Source organism: Chlorocebus sabaeus, chromosome 23, assembly GCF_047675955.1.
Source record: "Chlorocebus sabaeus isolate Y175 chromosome 23, mChlSab1.0.hap1, whole genome shotgun sequence".
Lineage (NCBI taxonomy): Eukaryota > Metazoa > Chordata > Mammalia > Primates > Cercopithecidae > Chlorocebus > Chlorocebus sabaeus.
In genome coordinates, this window is record NC_132926.1 from 47,489,458 (window position 1) to 47,511,470 (window position 22,013).

The following is a 22,013-nucleotide window of genomic DNA, read 5'->3' on the forward strand; positions in this document are numbered from 1 at the left end:
AGTCTGGGCTGGCAGAAGTTAGAGGCCCTGGTGTGAGGACAGAGGGGAGGCTGTCCTGAGGGAGGCAGGGCCCAGCACGTGGGCAGCAGGGATGAGGTGGGGTGTGCGGCAGGGATTGCCCTGCTCAGCGCTGTGGAATTTCTCCTCATGGAGGGAGTAGCTCTTAGTGGGTGAGGCTCTGCCAGGGGTCTGGCCTCAGCGAGGGACAAGGGTTGGGGCATAGCAGGCCAGTGCCAAACAGGGAGTGAGTGAAGAAAGCAGGACAGAGAAGGGTGGAGGACCTGGGAGACAAGTGAGCAGGGAGAGCAGGAGACTGCGGGCAGGGAGGAGGAAGTGGCGATTTTTGGGTTACAGACCTGGCAACAGCTGGAGGTGGTGACTGGGCTTGGGTGAGGCAGGGGCACTAATGGGTTGGGGGAGCTCTGGAGCTGGGAGGCACAGGGGCAGAAGTGCCAGATGTCTGGAGGCTGGAGCTGCCCAGGAGAAGGATGGCTTTGGTGGGAAGCCAAGCGGGCCACCATCCAGGCACTGAGGCCAGGACCCACTTCCTGCTGAGTCTTTCCCTCCTTGGGAAGTTATCCCATGTCATCCTCTGGGCAGGTGTGTGTCTTAGAGCTGCCTCCACCCTCTCAGCCTCCTCCTCAGGCCAGGTCAGGCTCCCAGATAAACTCCTAGTGACCAGAGCCAGAGCTACAAGCAGCAAGTCCCTGCACAGCCTGCTTGTCAGCGTGGTTGCTAGGGGACACCAGCCGGCACTTGTCGGGCTGATCAACAGTGCTGCAATTTTTTTTTTTTTGGTCAGCTGTAAATAACTCTAGGAGGCTGCAGTGGCCATGCCTTCCAAGCGTCCGCTGGGGCCAAGGCCCAACGCTGAAATTTTAGGAAAGCACATCTGGTTGACCATAAAATGGGATTTCATGCTGGCCGCAGCCCCGGCTCCTATTTCTCTCAGCAAAACCCCTGCCTGGCTGAGGAGGAACGAATCGATCTGGGAGGATGCTGGGTTCCCAGGCCCTAGCACTGGGCCTGCCCTGTGGGTCCTCTGTGGAGCCCACCCTCAGAGCGCATGGGCTGGCCTCCCTTCTTCTAAGAGCCAAATGCTGAGGGGCCAGGACAGTAGCAACAATCACGGCCAACAATGGAGGGCACTGTGCTAAGCTCTGTCCCCCACACGCACTGTGACACCAAGGTCAGTCTGATCCTTATTCCCATTTTACAGACAAAGAAACTGAAACTCAGAGAAGTAGAAACCGAAACAAAAAAGGCCCAGAGCTGGGAGTGCAGGAACTGGATGCAAAGTCAGGCTACCAAGGCCTCGACCTCAAGGCCTGCCCCATCTTCCGATGATTCCCGCCCAGGCTGGCGTAGTGCTCAGTTACAGGCTGGGTACTCCCGGCGCTGCACTGGGCCGTGGTCCGAGACTGGGCCTGCTGGCCAGGCCACCAACCACCACGGGCCTTTGCAGAAAGCCTCCCCCGTGGCAGGGTTCCTGTCGCTGTTCATTCACCCAAGTTGCAAATGTGTGACCTGGAGAGGCCTTGAGGCTGGGCCACCGATGGGGGTCAGCTTGGCTCATGGTTGTCCCTCCTCGGCCCTGCCAGGGCTGTGCATGCCCCTGCCCTCATCGAAGCTGGTGCCCGCCAGTCCAGCTTGGTGGCTGCTCAAGAAGCAGCATTTGACAGGGCCCCCTGAATCATAAGAGGCTGCACATACTTCAAAATTGGCCCTGCTTCCTCTTCCCAGAGGAGGAGTGGGATGGTTCAAACCTGACTACTCTGAAGTGCTGTGGCCCCCACTGGAGGGATCTGTGCAGCAGCTCTCATTTTCCGGAACCCCAGAACCTGCCAACCTCAGCCCCAGGCCCCACCTGAACCAGCCGAGACTGGGGTGGGAAGATTAGGGGGCTGATAAGGGGAAGCTTTTGCCCAGGAAATTTACAGAATAGAGAATAAGCCAACAACTCCTTTTCTGCCCCTGACTGAGGTCCAAATTCAAGCCCAAAACCCCTGAGATGGAGTTCCTCTAAGGCTTCCTGTTATTCGTCTCTCCGAGCCCGTTTCCTCATCTGCTCAGCAAGGCTGGGAGGATCTTCCTCAAGTCTCTTTTTCCAGGATGATGACTACATAAGTGAGTCAGCCCTTGACCTCCCTGGACAACCCAGCCAGGAACAGACACGGGGGCTGACCAGCACAGAACAGGGAGGTCAGTTCTGAGGGGATGTTTGGGAAACAGTAGGAGTAAAAGCAGGTGTTTCTGCTGGAGATCCAGCAGGTGGAGACATGGTAGCCTGAAGAAGACTCTGGAAGCAACTTCGGTCTCAGAAGGTCTTACACCTGATGCCCCTGCCACATGTGACAGGAGGCTGGGCTGGCCAGGAGGTGGTGGCTGCAATGTAGATGGCCTTGCCCTCTGTCCTGGCTAGAGCCAGGGACATCTGGTTCCTCCCACCCCCACCTCTTCCTTCTGGCCTGGTGGCAAGCTGGCTGCCAGGCAGTGAGTGCCCTCTGTCCTGGCTAGAGCCAGGGACATCTGGTTCCTCCCACCCCCACCTCTTCCTTCTGGCCTGGTGGCAAGCTGGCTGCCAGGCAGTGAGTGCGCTCCGGGGCCAATAGGTCATTTCCCTCTTGAGCAGGCTCCAGGGCAGATGAGGAGGAAGGAGAGGAGTGAGGAAGTTGGATCCAGTGCCCCTTCCCGGACAGTACAACACCCCCGGAGATGTTCTACCCATTTTACAGCCTTGCCCACTGCAATGCAGATAAGAAAAGCAGCTGCTTCCGGTCACACAAAGCTCCCTGTGTGCTCCTGCCCAGAGCTGTTTCCTGACAGGACCCAGGGAGAGGGCGACCATGTGTGTCTGAACCCAGGGGAGACACTGTGACATGGTCCCATATGCTCTGGAACCCTAGAAATGTCCCAGAGAGGAGAGGCCAGAACAGCTTGTGGGGTTCAGAGGACTGGACAAGGATCCAGAAATCCTGCTTCATTTCACTCAGCCCCCTGGACCAAGCCACCATCATCTGTTTCCCAGCACACAGCTGGGGGCGGTTTTCAGCCAGCCCACCCATTCCTCGGACTTCTCCTCCAGGGAGTGATGGGTGGAAGTCCCAGCCACAATGTGTCAGTCCCTCCTTAGCACTTCTGCAGCTTCCAGACACACTGTGATCCACCAGCCCAGCCTCGTGTGATCTACCAGCCCCTTTCACCTCCTCCTTCCACTCCACCGTTCCTTGAGTCCACCCTGTCTCCTTCGTGCCTCTGTTCTCTTTGCCCAGCACCCCACGAAGCCGCATTTACCCATCTACCCTGCCCTGGCCCGGCACGTGCCTGTTTGGCTGCTCCTGGCTCTTGATGCTCCTGGCTTTCAGCATGGGTTACGGGGACAGCTTGGGAAGCCCCAGTTCCTCCTCTACCTCAGATTCTCAACGCAAGCTCATGTGTTAGGACCAGGCAGGGCCCACAGAGGCAAGCAAGTGCCAGAAGCCTGGGTCCTCGCCCCAGCTCTGGTGCTCCCAGCCTCCTGACCTTGGCAGGGCCCCCACCATTCACCAGGCCTGTGATAGGGCTGGCACAAGAGGGACTCAGAGACTCAAGAACTGGACTGTTCTCTGTCCTGTAAAGTGCCAGTTACCTCCATACTCTTTGGGACCTGAAAGCCCTCAGCCACTTGGCAGGCTCCTGCACAGGGCCGGTCCACCAGAGCTCACAGTTTGAGTCCTGGTGAGTCCTGGCTGCTCCAGGGCAGTGACTGTGGCATGGAAAGGACTCCTGGACCCACTAGGCAGGTGGGTGGGCAGGCGGCATGGGGACTCACCCTCTCTAGGTCCTGCCGCAGATGGGTGAAGAGCTTCAGGCGGCGGTAGAGGACGTCCTGCTCCTGCTGGGCCAGGTTGTCCACCTCGTCAGTCTTGGGGGTCAGCAGCGGCTGGTTGGCATTGGCTTTCCTCTTCAGCTTCCAGTACTGGTAGATGAAGTCGACCAGTGCCTCAGCCAGGTCCAGCCGCTCAGCCACCTCAGCAGGTTCCACCAGCTCATAGAAGTCCTCCTCTAGCTGCTGCAGCCGCTGCTTGCGCAGGGTCACCTTTTCCAGGTCCTCACCAGCCTGGCTGGGCTCTGCAGGCTCAGATGTGGGCTCATTACGTGGGCCCCCATCACTGTGTTCCTGGCAGAATGACTTGAACTTGACCTCATCATTGTCTGCTAATATAGTCCGCATTTCCAGGCTGTGGTCAAAGGCGCATGTGACATGGAATGCCGTGACGCAGGAAGGCATGGAACACTGAGGGGAAAGGAGGGGCAGCATCAGACATGGAGGGAGCCTGGTGGGGGGGGAGAAGACAGAGGGACTTCCCCCAGGGCTCTACTGAGAATGCACAACGCCTAAATAGAATGGCGTGGGTTCCTGACCTCCTGTGCAGGATGGGAGTTATGGCAGGGGAGGAGGAGGAGCTCTGGGGCGCCCGGAAAGGTAGCCCATTCAACACCATGTGCCCTGGGGGAGTCAATCAGAAGACAGTTAAGAAACACCTCTGGGGACAAGCTGCATTTTTTTTTTTTTTTTTTTTGAGAGAGTCTCACTCTGTTGCCCAGGCTGGAGTGCAGTGGCTCCATCTCACTGCAACCTCCGCTTCCCAGGTTCAAGAGATTCTCCTGCCTCAGCCTCCCAAGTAGCTAGGACTACAGGCGTGCACCACCTAGTTTTTGTATTTTTAGAGATGAGGTTTCACCGTGTTGGCCAGGCTGGTCTCGAACTCCTGACCTCAGGTGATCCACCTGCCTCAGCCTCCCAAAGTGTTGGGATTACAGGCGTGAGCCACCATGCCTGGCCTTACGCTGCATTTTTGTGTGGGCAAAATGACTTTGGCATCACAGAGCATCAAAAGAAAGGCTGATGATGGGTCACTGGCTCATCTAAGATGGGGATTGTGGTCCCCTTTTTGTCCTCTGGGAAGAGGGGCTGGACTTAGACCCCTTCCCTCTCCTTTCGTCCAGACAGCTTCAGGCCTGACCCTCTCTCTTAGCCTTGGATGATGGCTGTGGGCAGCTGATAACTGTGTCAGCAATCATGCACCCAACTATTACGACTGCTTATGCTGCACTCACAAATCCTTTTGAAGGCCCATGGATGAGTGGAGGCACAACTAACGTTTACAATGACAACTCTGTTCCTAAAAGATGAGGCGGACAAAGGATGACTCCCACCTGCACTCCCAAACTATAGACCAGAGGCATCAACATCCCCCTGGGAGCTTGTTAGAAATGCAAGTTCTCAGCTTCACTCCAGACCTACTGAGTCAGAGCCTCTCAGGAGTAGGCTCAGCAGTCTATGTTTACCGAGCCCTCCAGGTAATTCTCATGCACGCTAGACTTTGGGAATAGACTTTGCTAAAGACAGACTGGTATAGCTCTTCCAGTGTCAGGAGAGTCTATTAGCTTAGCTAGAGGAGAAGTTTGATTCCTAACCCCTAATGTGTCAAGTTCAATGTCAGAAGTGAGGCTAATGTATTCATCGAGCCCCAAGACACTTGCTTTCAGGGAAAGCCAGAATTCTCAGCACTCCAATAGCGTGGTGAGCCTTGGTTCCCCAGGTCTGTTCCCACTCCCTAAAAGACCAGGGGATGGAGAAATGCTCCCCATCAGGTGCGATTCTGACTCTGGCCCCAGTCCCACACCCCTCTGGGGTGCATCAGTCTGCAGCCCCATGGAGGGGAGAGGGTGGTGGCAGCTGCTGTCCGAGGCCCCAAGCATGCCTCTCTCTCAGCCGGCTCCTGGCAGCAGGAGGGTGAAGTAGTCCACATACCTGGATGCAGGTGCCTGTGCATTCCTTGCAGAGGCTGCAGGACAGAGCCCAGCGGCTGGCTGGGATATGCGAGATCTTGGTGATGGGCTCCATCTTCTCTGGGCAGCCGATGCTGACCTGGGCAGGACACAGGGGGCTGTATCATTCCTCTCATCCCCAGCCTGCCTCCAGGGATCTCCAAAATGGGGGTTTGTCTGCTGAAACTAGGTGGTGGGCAGACAGGGCAGTGGCTGAGCCCCTAAATCTCAAGTCCCTCCTGACACCAAACAAGCATGGCTCAAAGGCCGAAATTCCTCCTAACTCTCCCAAGCTGACCACTGGATGAGTGTGTTAGTGTGTGCTCATCTGAGACTCATCTTAAATTGTCTGTGAATGTGTGAGTGTGCCATCAGTGTGTGTAGTTGACTGTGTGTGTGTGCTTACGACTGTGTGGGCCTTGACAGAGAGGTGCTTTGGTGTGTGTGCACAGGTACATGCAAGATCCCCCTCCTTTCTGCACTCAGGCCCTTGTTAATAACATCTTCAGAGTTCTTGTTACAATTTGTGTTTATATTACTTATTTTTCTAGGCACCAAGAAAAAGTCTCATGGTGGGACCTCCTCTTTAGGGTTTTCCTGGGGATATGCCTTTGTTGAGCCCTTCCTATGGGGACAGGCCTACAACTATGCCCAAGTCTACTGGGCAGAGACCACCCCACAGCCCAGAGGCAGAGCACATTTGCCTCCCCATTGCTGATGCCTGAGGATGGAAAAAACATTCTCTCCAAGGGTCCTGAGCCAAAGGGTCTTTATGATGGAGTCCCTGTTGGTTCTGTCTCTGCCATGCCCAGCCCAGGGCACACTCATAGGTGGTCCCAGTCTTCAACATGCTGATCCGCAAGCAAGTGCCTACTGCTGACACAAACAACTGTGATGACAGAAGCCTGCAGTGTGGGCTTCAGACTGGGAGCCCAGGAAGGAGAGTGCCACTTATGGACAGGGCCACCTGGCTTGCTTCTGGGCACAGGCAACACTGGAGTGGAGCCTCAATCTGAGTCAGTCCACACAGCAGGGCTGGGGCTGAAACTCTGGTGCATTTTAACATTTCACATTTCAAATAAAATGGCTGGCCTTCTGGGCACCCAGGACCTCTGCTAACTCACTGACTCTGGACCCAGCCTGTTGCCTGTGGCACTCCCACCTGGACTCAGAAACATGCCCACCCTGCCATCCTAGCCACAGCCATAGCAGCAGGCCTACTAGCTAATGTCCCTTTAGGCTTACTGCCTGATTTACTCTTTTTTTTTTTTTTTTTTTGAGACAGAGTCTCATTCTGTCACCCAGGCAGGAGTGCAGTGGCGTGATCTCAGCTCACTGCAATCTCTGTCTTTTGGGTTCAAGTGATTCTCGTGCCTCAGTCACCCAAGTAGCTGGGATTACAGGCATGTGCCAAGCCCAGCTAATTTTTTTTTGTATTTTTAGTAGAGACAAGATTTCACCATATTGGCCAGGCTGCTCTTGAACTCCTCACCTCAAGTGATCCACCTGTCTTGGCCTCCCACCCGATTCTCTTTTAAGGTTAGTTGGCTTATCTCTGTTTTGAACATGTGGCTTGACTTTGGTTGGAACCACTGCCTAGGTTTAGATGGACCCCACAACCTGCTTTCCCCTCTAGTCAGCTGCCTGACTTCTGTCCAGACCTTATACCTATCTCCTGAATCTCCTAGCGGTCCATAACCCCATTTTCTCATAGAACTCACCACCTGAGCTCTGTCCAAGTCCACAAGCAAAGGTCCCTATAGTTGTGGTCTGGATTCCTCGCTGGCCCATCACCTGAGATCCCAGTGTGTGTGTTTTTTTTTTTTTTTTTTTTGAGACGGAGACTCGCTCTGTCACCCAGGCTGAAGTGCAGTGGTGCGATCTCGGTTCACTGCAACCTGCACCTCCGGGTTCAAGTGATTCTCTTGCCTCTGCCTCCTGAGTAGCTGGGACTATAGGTGCCAGCCACCACGCACTCCTAATTTTTGTAGAGAGGGGGTTTTGCTATGTTGGCCAGGCTGGTCTTGAACGCCTGAACTCAGGTGATCCACCCACCTCGGCCTCCCAAAATGCTGGGATTACAGGCGTGAGTCACCGTGCCCAGCCGATGCCAGTGTTTTAATGTGAGCCCATCACCTTCCTTTCCCAGTGCTCTGCTACCTGAGTCCCATGCAGACCCACTTCCCCATGGGCTGTTCCTTGGGCTGCCTCACCTCCACGCCCACCCACCTCAGGAATCCATAGGGCGCAGCTGACGTGCACCCACTTGGTCCCACTTCTGGTGGGCTTCAAGGCTCCTCCTCGCTTGGGGCAGAGCAGGCACTTTGGCTGGACACCCAGGGCACACGTCCGGCACAGCCAGCTGCCCGTGGGCACCTTGAGGATCCCGTAGCATGCCTAGGAGAGAGCAGGGTGGTCATGAGTCAGTGGAATTGGCCAATCTGTGTCTGGTCAGCAGTCAGCTGAATTTGGTCCAGTGCTAGCCCCATACTACACTGCTACACAGCCTCCAGCCTCTGGCACGTACACCTTCTGAGGAGTTACAATGCAAGGAAGGAAGGGCTCCTGGAAAGCCCTCCTTGGCCTGTTTGTATGCCTGAAATGTCACTATTTCAGTCCTCTGTGAAAGGGTTCAGGTCTGCCCTCTGCTGGGAGGCAAGTCACTTTAGCCAGAGGTTCCTAACCAGCAATAGACTTCAGGAGGGTTCAAGAATCCCCTTAAGATGAATACAAAATTGGGTGTGTACTTCCTGGAAACAAGTCCCAGAGCCCTCATATTTCTTACACAGGGATCCATGAGGAGGGCTGCACCCCTCTATGGCTTGGGTGAGACACATGAGCCTAAGAGCTGCTGGGTATAAGGGATGTGTTTGTTTATATGAGACTTGCACTGCCCACCTACCTGCCAGTCCGGCGAAGTCCCTACCTCTGAGCTCCCTGGGGTCTATTCCAGTGATGGTGCATACGGGCAGCCTCAAAATCAGGGCCAGAGTGGGTCCACTAGGTCCCCGTCAGGTCTGCAGTCAAGGCCCAGAGATACTCAAGACCTATAGCCTTGGGCCCCAAACCAAGGGGAGCCTGGCCAGGCTGCACTGGCGCATAAATCCAGTAATGGTGACAAATACGTATAGCCCTTACTAGACTGTTCTAAGCAAAGACGCACAGTAAACAATTTAATCCGTGTAACAATCCACTCTTATTTATGCATAATCAAGAAAACACAGGCCCAGAGAGGTTACAAAACTTGCCTAAAGTTACATAGCTTGTGAAGGGCAGAGCCACAATTTGAAATCTGGCAGCTTTGCTCTCGGTCACAGTGGGCTCCCTTTTAGTAAATTCAGGACATGAGGAGCAGAAGAGGAGGGGAAGGGACAGGGTGCAAGGAGGAGAGGGTCTGAGGGAGGCTGATGGGAGAGGGCAGAAAGCTAACGGGCTTTGGCTTGAGTCTGGCTGGCAGGTCTAAGCCAAGGGGCCCTGGGTGCACATGGCACCACAAAGCACCCTCGCCATTCCCTTCCTGCTCCTTCTTAAGGGCCTCTGCCCACAGTGCCTCTGGAAAGCCAAGCGGGGCCCTGCCAGGCAGTGTGCGTATACATGGCACGGGTGAGGGTGACTGGCGGGTCTGCCCACCTGATGCACACAGACGTTGCACTTGTCACAGAAGACCATCTCGTTGCCATCCTCGCCCTCAGGAGAGCGACACACGTCGCAGACAACATCCTCGTCGTACTCGATGCCCAGCCCCTCCTGCGTCTCGATGGCCCTGGCCATATTCTGGTGGCACAGGGTCTCCAGTTCCTCCAGCACACGCTCTAATGTCAGCTCATCCAGCTCCGGCCTCTCTGTGAGGAGGACAGCAGGGCGTGGTGGTGTTAAGAGCCCAGCCTCCTTTGAGCTTCGAAGAGGACTTGGCTCCTGGAGCTGCAGGAATTCAGGGCAGATGTCTGGGAGGGTTTCTGTCCATCCACTGTGGGACCTGGGAGAAGCAGCTCCATCCTCTGAAAACTGAATGGTCTGGACCATCCCATCTCAACGGCCCCTGACCTGTCCTGGTGTTCTGACTTTAGACAGCCTGCCTGTGACCACAGGGACACGTGTGTACAATTAACATGGAAGTGTCTCTGGGATGCGGCCAGCTCCATGGGAGAAGGCACTGCTTGTGCTGTGTGTATGAGGGGACCTCTGAGTGTGGCTGAATAGGGAAGAGTTAGCCCTTCCTGGGACATTAGTGGGCTCCAGCCAGGTGGCCCACACCTCCTGACCCCAGCCCCATTTGCCATCCTGACCCCAGCCCCATTTGCCATCCTAGACTCCCCTGCATGCTCACTTACTCTTCATGTAACATCCGTGCTTACCACAATAGTCCCAAGAGCCCTGCGACTGATGTGCTATGATTGCCCCCACCTGACAGCTGCAGAAACTTCAGGAGGCACAGAGACACTAACCAGTCAGGTCACCATTCAGTAACGCAGTATGGACACTCCCTCCAGATCCATGCCTGGGCCACTGCCCCTCTCGGGATGGGGAGAAAACCCTCCCTGCCCTGCCCTGATCCCATTCTTAATGCAGTGGTCACCTACCCATCTCCTTAAGCTCTGAGTTGATCAGCTCCAGCCAGTAGGCGTCAATCTCGTCCAGGTCATAGCGGCTGCCCCCTGGCCAATCAGGCTGGGAGCCTTCACCAAGCGTGGTGCTGCTTGGGGATGCCTGGGCAGGGGGGCCTTCCAGCGGCGGGAGGATCCTAGAAAATCAAGACAAAATGTCATGAAGGAAGGGGCCCTCAGCCTGCTGCCCTAGGGGCTCCAGGGAGCTGACCAGTCCAGCTCAGGAGCTGATGGACAAGTGTGCTTTGATGCCACACAGGGCCCACCTCCTTCCACCCCCTCCTTCATTTCTTCCTCCACCATCTGCCCACCCTGCAGAGACTCAGATGAGTCTCTGAGGGTGACTCAGAGACTGAGTGGATGAACAGGCAGCACAGAGAAGACCCAAAGGGCAGTAGGGCACAGTGAGGGATGGGAGTCAGGGCTGATCCACAGCCTTGCTCACCCTATAAACATCCACCTGCGCAGGGTTCATCCACTTCCTCCCATCAGGGTGGCTGGGCCTTAGCTAAAGCCCCGTGGTCTGGATCTAACCCTGCTAGGGCCTGTAGGAGGTGTCCTATGTGCTGTCATGGGCAATGGCCTGTGTCAGCAACAAGTGAGGTAGTGCCAGCTGGATTCCAGGTCCTTCAGCATACCCCTCAAGGCTGCGGACAAGGCAGGGGTTGTCTACATACTCCCAGAAGCCCAAGCCCCGTTTTTACCAACAGCCTGAAAACCCCATTGACTTGAGTAGAACTGAGGCCACCTCTCCTCTGAGATAAGGAGGAGCCCTACCTGGTTACCTGGCTGTGGCCTAGGGTGACCCTTTCCAGACAAAAGGTCCACATGCCACCTTGCCCTTCTCCCAGACACAATGTCATGTGAGCAGTGAGTGTCCTGCTACACAGTGTTACCCGGCCCCATGACCAAGATGGAAGTCAAATCCCTTGGATACAAAGAATCCTGCCTGCTGCAGTCCCAGGATCCCTTCCCAGCTCAGCCCACCTTTGTGGCCACAGCTCTGCTGCTGAGGCAGCTTGGAAAGGCCTGGACGCAGGGTGTGGACTCAAAGCCCAGCTTCACCACTTACTGTGTGACTCTGGGAGTCACTCAACTTCTCTGGGCCCCAGTGTTCCCATCCCCCAAAATGGGTCAATAATAATAGTACCAGGCTGGGCGCGGTGGTTCACGTCTGTAATCCCAGCACTTTGGGAGGCCAAAGCAGGGGGATCACATGAGGTCGGGAGTTCGAGACCAGCCTGATCAGCATGGAGAAACCCCATCTCTACTAAAACTACAAAATTACCCAGGCGTGGTGGCGTATGCCTGTAATTCCAGCTACTTAGAAGGCTGAGGCAGAAGAATCGCTTGAACCCGGGAGGTGGAGGCTATGGTGAGCAGAGATCGCGCCACTGCACTCCAGCCCGAGCAACAAGAGCGAAGCTCTGTCTCAAAAATAATAATAGTAATAATATCTACCTTATGTGGTTGGTGAGAGGATTAATGGATTAATGTTTGCAAAGCTCTTAGGAAAGTATCTGGCACACAGTAACCACTGTGTGCGTGTGTGTGTGTGTGTGTGTGTGCTGTGTGATATGTGTGTGTGTTGTGTGATGTGTGGTGTGTTTGTGTGTGTATGTGTGTGTTGAGACCTTGGGATGTTACCGCTCTCCTGAAATGGAATATAGAGGGCATTCTGCCTCAGGAGGGCACGGTTTCCTCTCGGCTCAGCTGTGTGCTGCCCCTCAGTTCCTGATGCCAGTTCAAAAAGCCAGCTCTTCCCACCCCCCACTGGTTGCCATGGTTATTGCTTCGGAGCCTGGCCTCCATCTGGCCAGCTCTGCCAGGGTGGAGAGGCCCCTTACTTGAGAGGCATCCTGGGGTCGGGGGCAAGGCTGCCAGAAGCTGTGACTCAGCGCTGACAGGGAGGGAGGGGCAGGGCTTTAGATGGCACAGAGACATGGCAGAGCTGTGGCAAGGGCTCCTGGGCTTCCCCACCACCACACCCAGTGTCAGCAAAAAGGGCAGGAAGGATGAAGGAGACGGGGAGGCAGGGGCCCAGGCCAGGAGAGAGAATGGCCTCCAAGCCAGCAGGAAGGTCTATATAAGGTCGAAGGGGCATGGAGAAGGGGTCCATACAAGAGGCCCAAATGAAGGCAGGTCCTAGGTCATGATCATGGTATGGCCGCACCCCACACTAACAGGTGATTCCATATGGAAGCGATACTAATACCCTCGGTCCAACACAATTCTGCCTTTCCCCGTGAAACTGTTACTTGAATAAACACATTCTTTTAAAAATGCAGCCTGTAATTTGGTTGTGAACGGCTTTGATTGTGCCCTAAGCACAGGCTGAGTGGGGGTGTCCGGATGCCCACCACTTCCTGGCATAACTACCCACATCTGCTTGCCTGGTCAGCGGCCACCTGGCCAAGCCTCTTGGGATCAGGATCACTGTGCTCCTTCTGTAGAGTCAGGGTGAAGGGACTCACACCACAAGTTATCTGCTGTGCTTCCTGGGTCTCTCCTCTTCATCTGTTTGCCCCCTTCTGGCTCTGGCTCTGAAGGAAGTTCTCCTACCAGGCGTGGACTGACCTGACCCTAGGCCAAGCCCTCACCCTCAGCTGTAGCCAGGAGGATGGAGGTCAGCTGAGAGGAGGGCATCAGCTGGCTGGGATCTATGGGAGGGGAGGGGATCTTTACCCTAGAAGACCAGATACACACCAGAGGTCAGTTCTGCCCTGGCTGAGACTTCTGGCCACAGTGAGGGGCAGGACAGGCCCTCACTCAATTCAGTCTGGAGAAGGGTGAGACAAGTGCTCATTGTTCAGACAGATTTCAGACCATGAGGTGGGCAGACCCACCCAAAGGCCAGGGAGGAAGGGACAGAGGGGGCCTGGGGTGGCAGCTGGGGGAGGGCAGCCAGAAACAGCCTGCCGGGATGACAGGGGCACAGCGCTCTGTCTCTGGGCCTCACAGGGGCAGCCCAGGGCTTGTTCCCGGAGCCTCTGATTTCCTGGCCCAGCCCACTAGGCCCGGTGGCCCTGCAGGGAATTCCCCAGAATTTCCCAACTTCCTCATCTATAAAATGGGGACAGTTATATGTAGTTTGTAAAGCTAATATGATTGTTAAATGAAAAGACGAACACAGGCTTAGCACAGCAAGTCCTCAAGAACAGGGTTTCTCTAACAATTCTGACCCTGGCGGCTACCAGGCAGCCTTCCAGATGAGGGCTGCGCAGTGGGAGGTGCCAGGAGGATGGAGTGGCTAGAGGGAGACAGCGGCAGAAGAGGCGTGGAGATGAATCTAAGAGAGCACCTCCCCACCCCCAGTCCATCCTCTCCAAAGATCACGGACAGGCCAGGAGCTTCTGGCTCACGTCAGCTTAGCACAGCCATGCCTATGCTGGGAATGCACCTCATAAAGCCAAAGCAGCTGGAACACGTGCTCTCTTCTTGAGGTCAACAGATAAAGCACCCTACAGGCAGACTGAAGCCAAGCTACTGGTATGGAAGCATCTGCAATTAATTACCCAGGCCAGGAGATGTTTCCGGAACCAACTGACACTGACATCAAGTAGAGAGGACAGACCGCTGGGCCAAGCCTAATCAAGACTGACCTCGCTCTGCCCACCTGGTGGCCTGCCCTTCCCCCATCACCCTGGGCACTGGTACTTGTGGCAGTGACCTGGCATACATATTCTCACTTCTGGAGAGGCCTGGGGCACCCCTGATTCTCAGAAGGCCCCAGACAAGCATTAATAAACACTCAGCCATCAGGAGTCACTGGAACAGGATTGCCTGCCCCCTCCCCTTCCAATCCCCACAGAGCACCCTACTGGTGCTTCGAGTGTGCTGTGCCTATGATCCAATCATAGCTGCAGCTGCCAGGAAACGAGGGTGCCAACGTCAAGGGAGGTAACAGCTGTTATCTTTGCCCCACGCCTGGTCTACATGGGATCGAGCAAGAGCCACGAGGTTGCCAAGGCCAGGAGTAGACGGCCAAAAACCCAAGCTGCCCAAGCTGCCCAGACCAGGCAGACTGGTGGGTGGGGGAGGCCAGGACACAAGACCCCTCTGCCCTGAGACATGACTTGGAGGGTTTCCCAGTTGCATAAAGAAGCACTTGGCTGAACTCCGTAGCTGGAGGCAAGACCCAGGGCCATGTGGCTACCTCCTGACAAGAGCGGCCAGAAGTCTCTCCATCTCATGAGACCAGAAGGGTATAAAGCCCAGAGGACTCATCTCTGAACCAGCCCTGGCAGGGGAACCTACCCAGAGGCCTGTAATAGCAATGGCTTCCTGACCATCTGCTGTATGCCAGGCACTTGACTCCCCCTCTAAGAACTCCCTTAAAAGGTTCAAGAAGTCAAAAGCATGGCTTAAGGCCGGGCGCGGTGGCTCACGCCTGTAATCCCAGCACTTTGGGAGGCCGAGGTGGGCGGATCACGAGGTCAGGAGATTAAGACCGTCCTGGCTAACACGGTGAAACCCCATCTCTACTAAAAATACAAAAAATTAGCTGGGCATGGTGGCACGCATCTGTAATCCCAGTTATTCGGGAGGCTGAGGCAGGAGAATCTCATGAACCCGGGAGTCAGAGGTTGCAGTGAGCCAAGATTGCACCACTGCACTCCAGCCTGGTGACAGAGCGAGACTCCGTCTCAAAAAAAAAAAAAAAGTATGCTTTATCTCTCTCTTAAAGACTAGTGAAAAGTCTGGAGATTTCCCTGATCAGAACTGCTTTGGCACCGGGTATGGTAGCCCATGCTTGTAATCCCAGCACTTTGGGAGGCTAAGGCAGGAGAGTTGCTTGAGCCCAGGAGTTAGAGACCAGCCTGAGCAACAGAGCAAGACCCTGTCTCTACCAACAATCAAAAAAATTAGCCACATGTGGTGGCATGTGCCTATGGTGGGAAGATCACTTGAGGCTGGGAGGTCGAGGCTGCAGTGAGCTGAGATTGCACCACTGCACTCCAGCCTGGGTAACAGAGTGAGAACTTGTCTCAAAAAAAAGGCCAGACCCGATGACTTACAGCTGCCTGCAGTCCCAGCACTTTGGGAGGCCGGCCAAGGTGGTGGACAGATCACTTGAGCCCAGGAGTTCAAGACTAGCCTGGGCAACATGGCAAATCCCCATCTCTACACAAAACGTGATAATTAGCTAGGCGTGGTGGCCTGAGCTTGTAGTCCTAGCTACTTGGGAGGCTGAGGTGGGAGGACTGCTTGAACCTGGGAGGTCACGGCTGCAGTGGGCCAAGATTGTACCAATGCACTCCAGCCTGGGGGACCGAGTAAGGCCCTGTCTCTAAAGAAGAAAGAAAAAAGAACCGCTTTGGGGCCCAGTTTGGATTGACATTACAAAGTGCTTGCTGTGTGCCAGGCCTGGTGCCAAGTGCCTTCCATGCGTCATTTCATTCCACTATCTCAACATTACAACTGCATGAGTAGGTTAGTTATTGTTAGCATTCCAATTTCATGGATAAGGAAACTGAGGCCCAGAGAGATTACATTTATGGTCTAAGGCCACACTGAATATGAGTGGCAACATGAACGCAAGCATTCTGGCTCTACAGCCAAGCCCGAGCCCAACCCCCTAGCCTCTCAGGTAAACTGCCAGTATTTCTGAAACATGTCAATGGTTTGTTGGACAAGGGAATGGAATACAGAATAGAGACGGACTAGAAAGGAATTCCAGGACTGGTAGGTCACCTACCTGGAAAGCAGCCTCCCCTTCCTCCCCTGTTTCAATGGCCCCCTAGCCTGGGCTGCCTGGCTCACCTCACCACGGGCTCTGGGATGGCCTCTGCCCCGGCGGGCACCTGCACACCTTTCTCCCACTCCTGTCGCCATGGGTCTGCCAGGATGTAGTAGTCATCTGGGCTGAGCTGGTATGAGTCCGGGATCTTCATGGCTGTGATCAAGTCTGTCCGGAAAACCTGTGAGGGGCAAGAGGGGAGAGAGTGACTTCAGACTGCCTCAGGGCAGCCTGCCCCACAGGCCAGAGGAAAACGCAGATACATGCAACTCAAGTGGGCATTCTGCCTGCGCACTTACAAATAAGATGACATAAAAGCAATCAGCACAATAAATAACACAGCTCTGAACCCTGCATATGCTTTGCACACAGTAGATGTTCCATAAATGTGATGAACTGAATTCACATTGCTCTGACCTATGAAAGGACAGAGTTTGAGGGATAGATGGGAGTGGACCTACGAGAGAAATAGAAAGACTGGCAGAGAAAGGCAAAAATCAAAATAAAAAGAGGAAAACCTCAGAGGACAGAAAGGCTAATGTGAAAGCAATACTGATGGCCAGGCGTGGTGGCTCATGCCTGTAATCCCAACAGTTTGGGAGGCTGAGGTGGGAGGATTGCTTGAGGCCAGGAGTTCAAGACAGCCTGGGTAACATAGGAAGATCCTGCCTCTACAAAACATTTAAAAATTAAAGAATTTTTTTTTTAAAAAGGGCCAGGCAATGTGGCTCACACCTGTAATCCCAGCACTGTGGGAGGCTGAGGAGGGAGGGCTGCTTGAACCCAGGATTTTGAGACAAGTCTGGGCAACATGGTGAAACCTCATATTTACAAAAAATAAAAAAAGTAGCTGGGTGTGGTGGCACATGCCTGGGGTCCCAGCTACTCTGGAGGTTGAGATGGAAGGACTTGCTTGAGCCCAGGAGGTTAAGCCTGCAGTGAGCCATCATTGCACCACTGCACTCCAGCCTGAGTGACAGTGAGTCCCTGTCTCAAAAAATAAAAACAAAATAAATAAATAAAATAAAATAAAAAATACTGCCATTATGTGACTGTTCAAGACATTTCCACTGGAGGTGCACAATCAATCATGTTATCTTTCTGCACACACAGACACAGTGAAGGTGTAAAACACCACAGGGCGCCAACTCCAGGAAAGGCCTTCTGCAAACCTTATGCAAACAGCCAGGGGATGGCCAGGGCTTAGGGCAGCCTAGATAGTGGCTTCACATGAGCTGGGACTTCCAAGGTCCCTCAAGAACAAGGACGCTCTCCTAACTCGACAGGGGCTTTGTGTGTCGGGGGGCGGGTAGGAAGGCAGGAAGGACAGGGTTGTCTTCCTTCTTAATCAAGCCCATCCAAACTCCTCAGAGCAAAGCCACGAGTGGTCACACCCTGAGCACGTGCTCACTTGGGGCAAACTGCTCTTCCCAGAGTTTAGTCTGTTGCTCCCACCTCCACCCCCAATTCCACCTCAGAACAAGCTCTAAACTCTGCCCCAGCTGGCACTGGCAACGCCTCCTGCCCCAGTCACCTGATTCCGCTGTGATCCCCCGACAAAGCGCTATTGTGGAATGTGGTGGCACCTCTAGACACCATGTGACTTGCTCAGGTACCAACTTTCCCAGTGATCATCGTCACTTGAGAATCACGAGTTAAAGAACTCACATCACTGAGACAAGAGACACCACTTCAAGGAGTACTCCAGGCCTCAGACCAAACTCCAACCCCACATTCATCCCTGGAAAAGTCAGCATCCACTGCTGTGCCCGGGGTTAAGTCAGTTCACTCAGCCTTCCATAGGCTCATGACAGACAGATTCAGCGGTAACCTCTGCCTGCTATGTGCGCCTCATTTGAATCTAGGTCCACAACCACAAGAACAGTGAAATGGGTGGACTGAGGGGCCTGGAAGCAGCATCTTGCAGAATCTAATTAATGTCTGCATCTAGCTGGAGACGGCCCTGGCTTGAAAAAGGTCAAGTTTCTTGAAGACTCTACTTGCCAATATAATTTAATTGTTAGGACTAACACCCTAACATTTAATTAGGATGCCAGTGTGAAAAAATTAAAACCAGATTACAATTAAATGCTAATTAAACAGAAGATGGAATGTGGCTAAGATTTCACAGCCCTGGTAATTTGCATATCTTATTAGCAAGTAGTAAGAAAGCTAATGCAAGAGGGCACATTCAGGCACTGGGTGCTTTTAGGGGCCCCTTCAGTAGGGGCCCATGCCAGCAAAGGCCTCTGGAGACTGCCGAGCTCAGCAGGGCTGGGGCTGGGTTATTTCCCTATGGGCCCCAGCACAGGACCTGGCAAGGAAGAACTGACCCCAGAGTGATTCATAACTGCCTCAAAGTTCTCCCCACCCAAGCAAGCCACGTGCTGCATCATCCCAAGCCCTGATGCTCTGAAGCCACAGAGAACCACCCACTTGGGACAGTGCATCATTCTGCCCTAGAAATCAACCCTACAAGAGCCCAGTGTCACTATGTGCCCTCTAAAGAGGCACAGGTGGGTTAGAAACCTTTTGCTCTTCTCTCATCCTGGGCTGTAACTGTTTTTCTTTTTTTTTTTTGAGACAGAGTCTTGCTCTGTTGCCCAGGCTGGAGTGCAATGCACAATCTCAGTTCACTGCAACCTCCGCCTCCTGGGTTCAAACGATTCTTCTGCCTCAGCCTCCCAAGTAGCTGGGATTACAGGTACCTGCCACCTCGCATGGCTAATTTTTGTATTTTTAATACGGGGTTTCACCACGTTGGCCAGGCTGGTCTCGAACTCCTGACCTCAAGTGATCCACCCACCTTGGCTTCCCAAAGTGCTGGGATTACAGGTGTGAGCCACCCGCACCTGGCCTAGTTTTTATATTTTTAATAGAGACGGGGTTTCACCATGTTGGCCAGGCTGGTCTTGAACTCCTGATCTCAAGTGATCCGCCTGCCTCAGCCTTCTAAAGTGTTGGGATTACAGGCATGAGCCACTGCGCCCGGCCCTGGGCTGTAACTTAACTGGTGTCTCCTCGGGGATTCCTTCCTGATCACCAGCTGAGGGAGTGCCGACTGCCTGACTGAGCCACTTTCCATCTCACCCCATTTTCTTTCCAGCACTTACACTCTTGAAAAGTACCTGGTCGACTCACGTTGCTGGTTTCTTGTCATCTCCCCTGCCATGCCTCATTCTGCTGTCGGCTATATTCTCAGTTATGGCACTGAATACGAGAGCCTCCCTGGGGGAATTATCTGATGAATCTGAGGCCCCTAACGGGCTCCTGGCAGTGCTTTCTGAATCCCCATGAACAGGGTGAGATACTGCATGGATAAACCCAGTGGCCAAAATCCCCAACCACATGGACCTGAACAAGCGCCTCTGAGCAACAGGCAGCCTTTGTTCTGCTGGGCTTTAAGCTCAAGGACAAGCATTCAGCCCAGGGTGGAGTGGGTGAGACCAGAGTGTCCCACCACACCAGCTGGGAAGACATGGTCCAGACCCAGAACCAGGCCTGGCACTGAGAACTCACAGAAGGAAGGGCTCCCAAGGTCAACTTCAGAGTCCCTTCCCACTACAGTTAGGGAGATTCAGGGAAGACAAAAGAGTCTCGTTCCAAGAGAGTTTCACATTTCATCCTGGGTCACGCAGGGAGCGGGTGGCAGACTGGACACTAAAGGCTCTAGCAGGCGGGAATCATGGACGCACAGGGAGGGCAGCACTGTCATAATGGTGTCAGCCCACACTTGGAGAGACTGTGTGCAGAGTGACAGTGTAAGGGCTGTTCCTGAATTAATCTATTATTAGCCCCTCCACCCACTCTGTGAGGTAAGTACTACCATCATCCCTATTTCACAGTTGAGAAACCTGGGACTCGGGTTAGTTAAATCACCCACCCAAGGTCTACGCACTGGAAGTGGCAAATGAACCCAGGCCAACACAACTCCTGAGCCATCCAGCTCTCCCTGCCCCTTTTGGCCATGTGCTCACTGCCTAATGCCCTTGAGTTAAATTGAAGCCAAATCAGGTGACTTCTCCAAGGGTTGAAATACGCAAATCCGACGGCGGTCTTTGCAAGTTCCAAGGCCTCCAGTGGCTCTCCACTGTCCTCCCACTGTGCCCAGACTGAACTGCAGAGCCAATGAGGCCCTGTGACCACATGGATGCACTTGCAGTCTCCCAAGCACTTTTAACCCTTTGCACACACGAGAACGCTGCCTGGGACACTACTCCCTTGCCAGAGTAAAGCTGGCACACTTCATCCTTAAGGTCTCAGTCCAGCCCACATCTGCTCTAGGAAGCCTTCCCCAATCCTAGGCTGGGTTGTGGGCTTTGTCTGAAGTTCTACAGCCCCTGTATTAGAATCTCCTGGGTTTTTTTGCCATGTCTTCCCCACTAGAAGGGGAGCTCAGTGAGGTCTGGCTGAGCCGCAGGGCTGGAGCCCAGCAGTGCAAGCAGGGCCTGGCACATGCTAGGTGCTGAGAAATCTTGAATGACTCAAGATCCTTCCATGAGCCAGCCACCTCCTTCTTTGGTTGCTGTCCAAGACTACAGCTGGGTACTCCATGCCTTCCAAAGGAGCCTCTGTGCATTTATATAAAAACTGCCCACAAATATGGCAGCCAATTGTAACCCAAACATCATTTTGTGTTGAATTTCCAGGAGGTAGGCCTGAAAAAGGCTTAAACATTCTCCTAAAACTCCTTTGAATGATTTATGAAAACTAAATAAAGAATAAAATGGACACTGATGAACGAGAAGCCTTGCTGTGGCAAGAAAGTTGGAAGCTGGAAAACAAGCAATTTTCTTAGAATGTGAATGTTTACTACTTTTCTCTCTTTTGGCAGAAATTGACAAATTGTCTTTAAAGGTCTGCTGCCTAGCAACCAAGTTCTGCTGAGCTGCTTGGGAGATGTTAATTGTAGCTTCTTCAAACAGTATGAAGAAATGTTTAAAGGCCTCAAACTCTAATTGAATAACCCATCTGAGTGCTAGGGGTGCCAATGTAGCCCTGGAGGGGGCCAAAGACTGCTCTGCCCAGATGCTGGGACACTGCTCCAGAAACACGTCACATGGTTTTGCCTTCACGTCTTTTTCTGAGACTGCAGATCACAACCATTCAAAAGTCTAGCTTTCTGTACGTATTTCCCTAGGAAGAACTCTGCAAGATGGCAGAGCGTGAGTGACCTCCAAAAGCCAATAAAGATAATGACAAAAGGCAACTTTCACTGTGCACTAACCATATGGCCAGTAGACACCAGGCTACAAGGTTTAATATACAATCTCAAGATCTGTAGCTATGATTTGGACATTTCATCCTGGGACCTTGGTTCTCTGCTTCCTTTTCTCAAGGGGGGAATTACTGTATCACAGAGTATTTCAAACTAAGAGGTACCAAGAGGAAATTTAGTTACTGAAGAGAAAAGCTCCAGCAGTTATCACACTACAAAATATAATTACTTGTGTAATTATATATATATATATTTTTTATATATATATATATTTTTTTTTTGAGACAGAGTCTCGTTCTGTCACCCAGGCTGGAGTGCGGTGGTGAGATCTCGGCTCACTGCAACCTCTGCCTCCCAGGTTCAAGCAATGCTCCTGCCTCAGCCTCCTGAGTAGCTGGGATTACAGGCACCTGCCACCACGCCCAGCTAATTTTTATATTTTTAGTAGAGACGGTGTTCACCACCATGTTGGCCAGGCTGGTATCAAACTCCTGACCTCAAGTGATCTGCCCACCTCAGCCTCTCAAAGTGCTGGGATTACAGGCGTGAGCCACCATGCCCGGCCTATTTGTGTAACTCTATTTTTAATGTGCATCTCTCCTAATAGTCAAGCTGCAAGAAGATAGGGACTCCATGT

General features: G+C 53.5%; 1 protein-coding gene across 12 annotated transcripts in view; it reads right to left on the reverse strand.

Moving 5' to 3' along the window:
- Window positions 1-22,013, reverse strand: part of JADE2 (jade family PHD finger 2) — a 56,836-nt gene that overhangs the window by 12,969 nt on the left and 21,854 nt on the right. For all 12 annotated transcript variants that reach the window (XM_008014460.3, XM_038007768.2, XM_008014457.3 and 9 more), the window contains exons 4-9: window positions 16,182-16,339; window positions 10,395-10,555; window positions 9,445-9,656; window positions 8,044-8,211; window positions 5,798-5,914; window positions 3,812-4,276 (exon numbers count right to left, since the gene is read on the reverse strand). In XM_008014460.3, coding sequence (XP_008012651.1) covers window positions 3,812-4,276; window positions 5,798-5,914; window positions 8,044-8,211; window positions 9,445-9,656; window positions 10,395-10,555; window positions 16,182-16,339 — 1,281 coding nt within the window. The remainder of the gene's footprint in view (window positions 1-3,811; window positions 4,277-5,797; window positions 5,915-8,043; window positions 8,212-9,444; window positions 9,657-10,394; window positions 10,556-16,181; window positions 16,340-22,013) is intronic.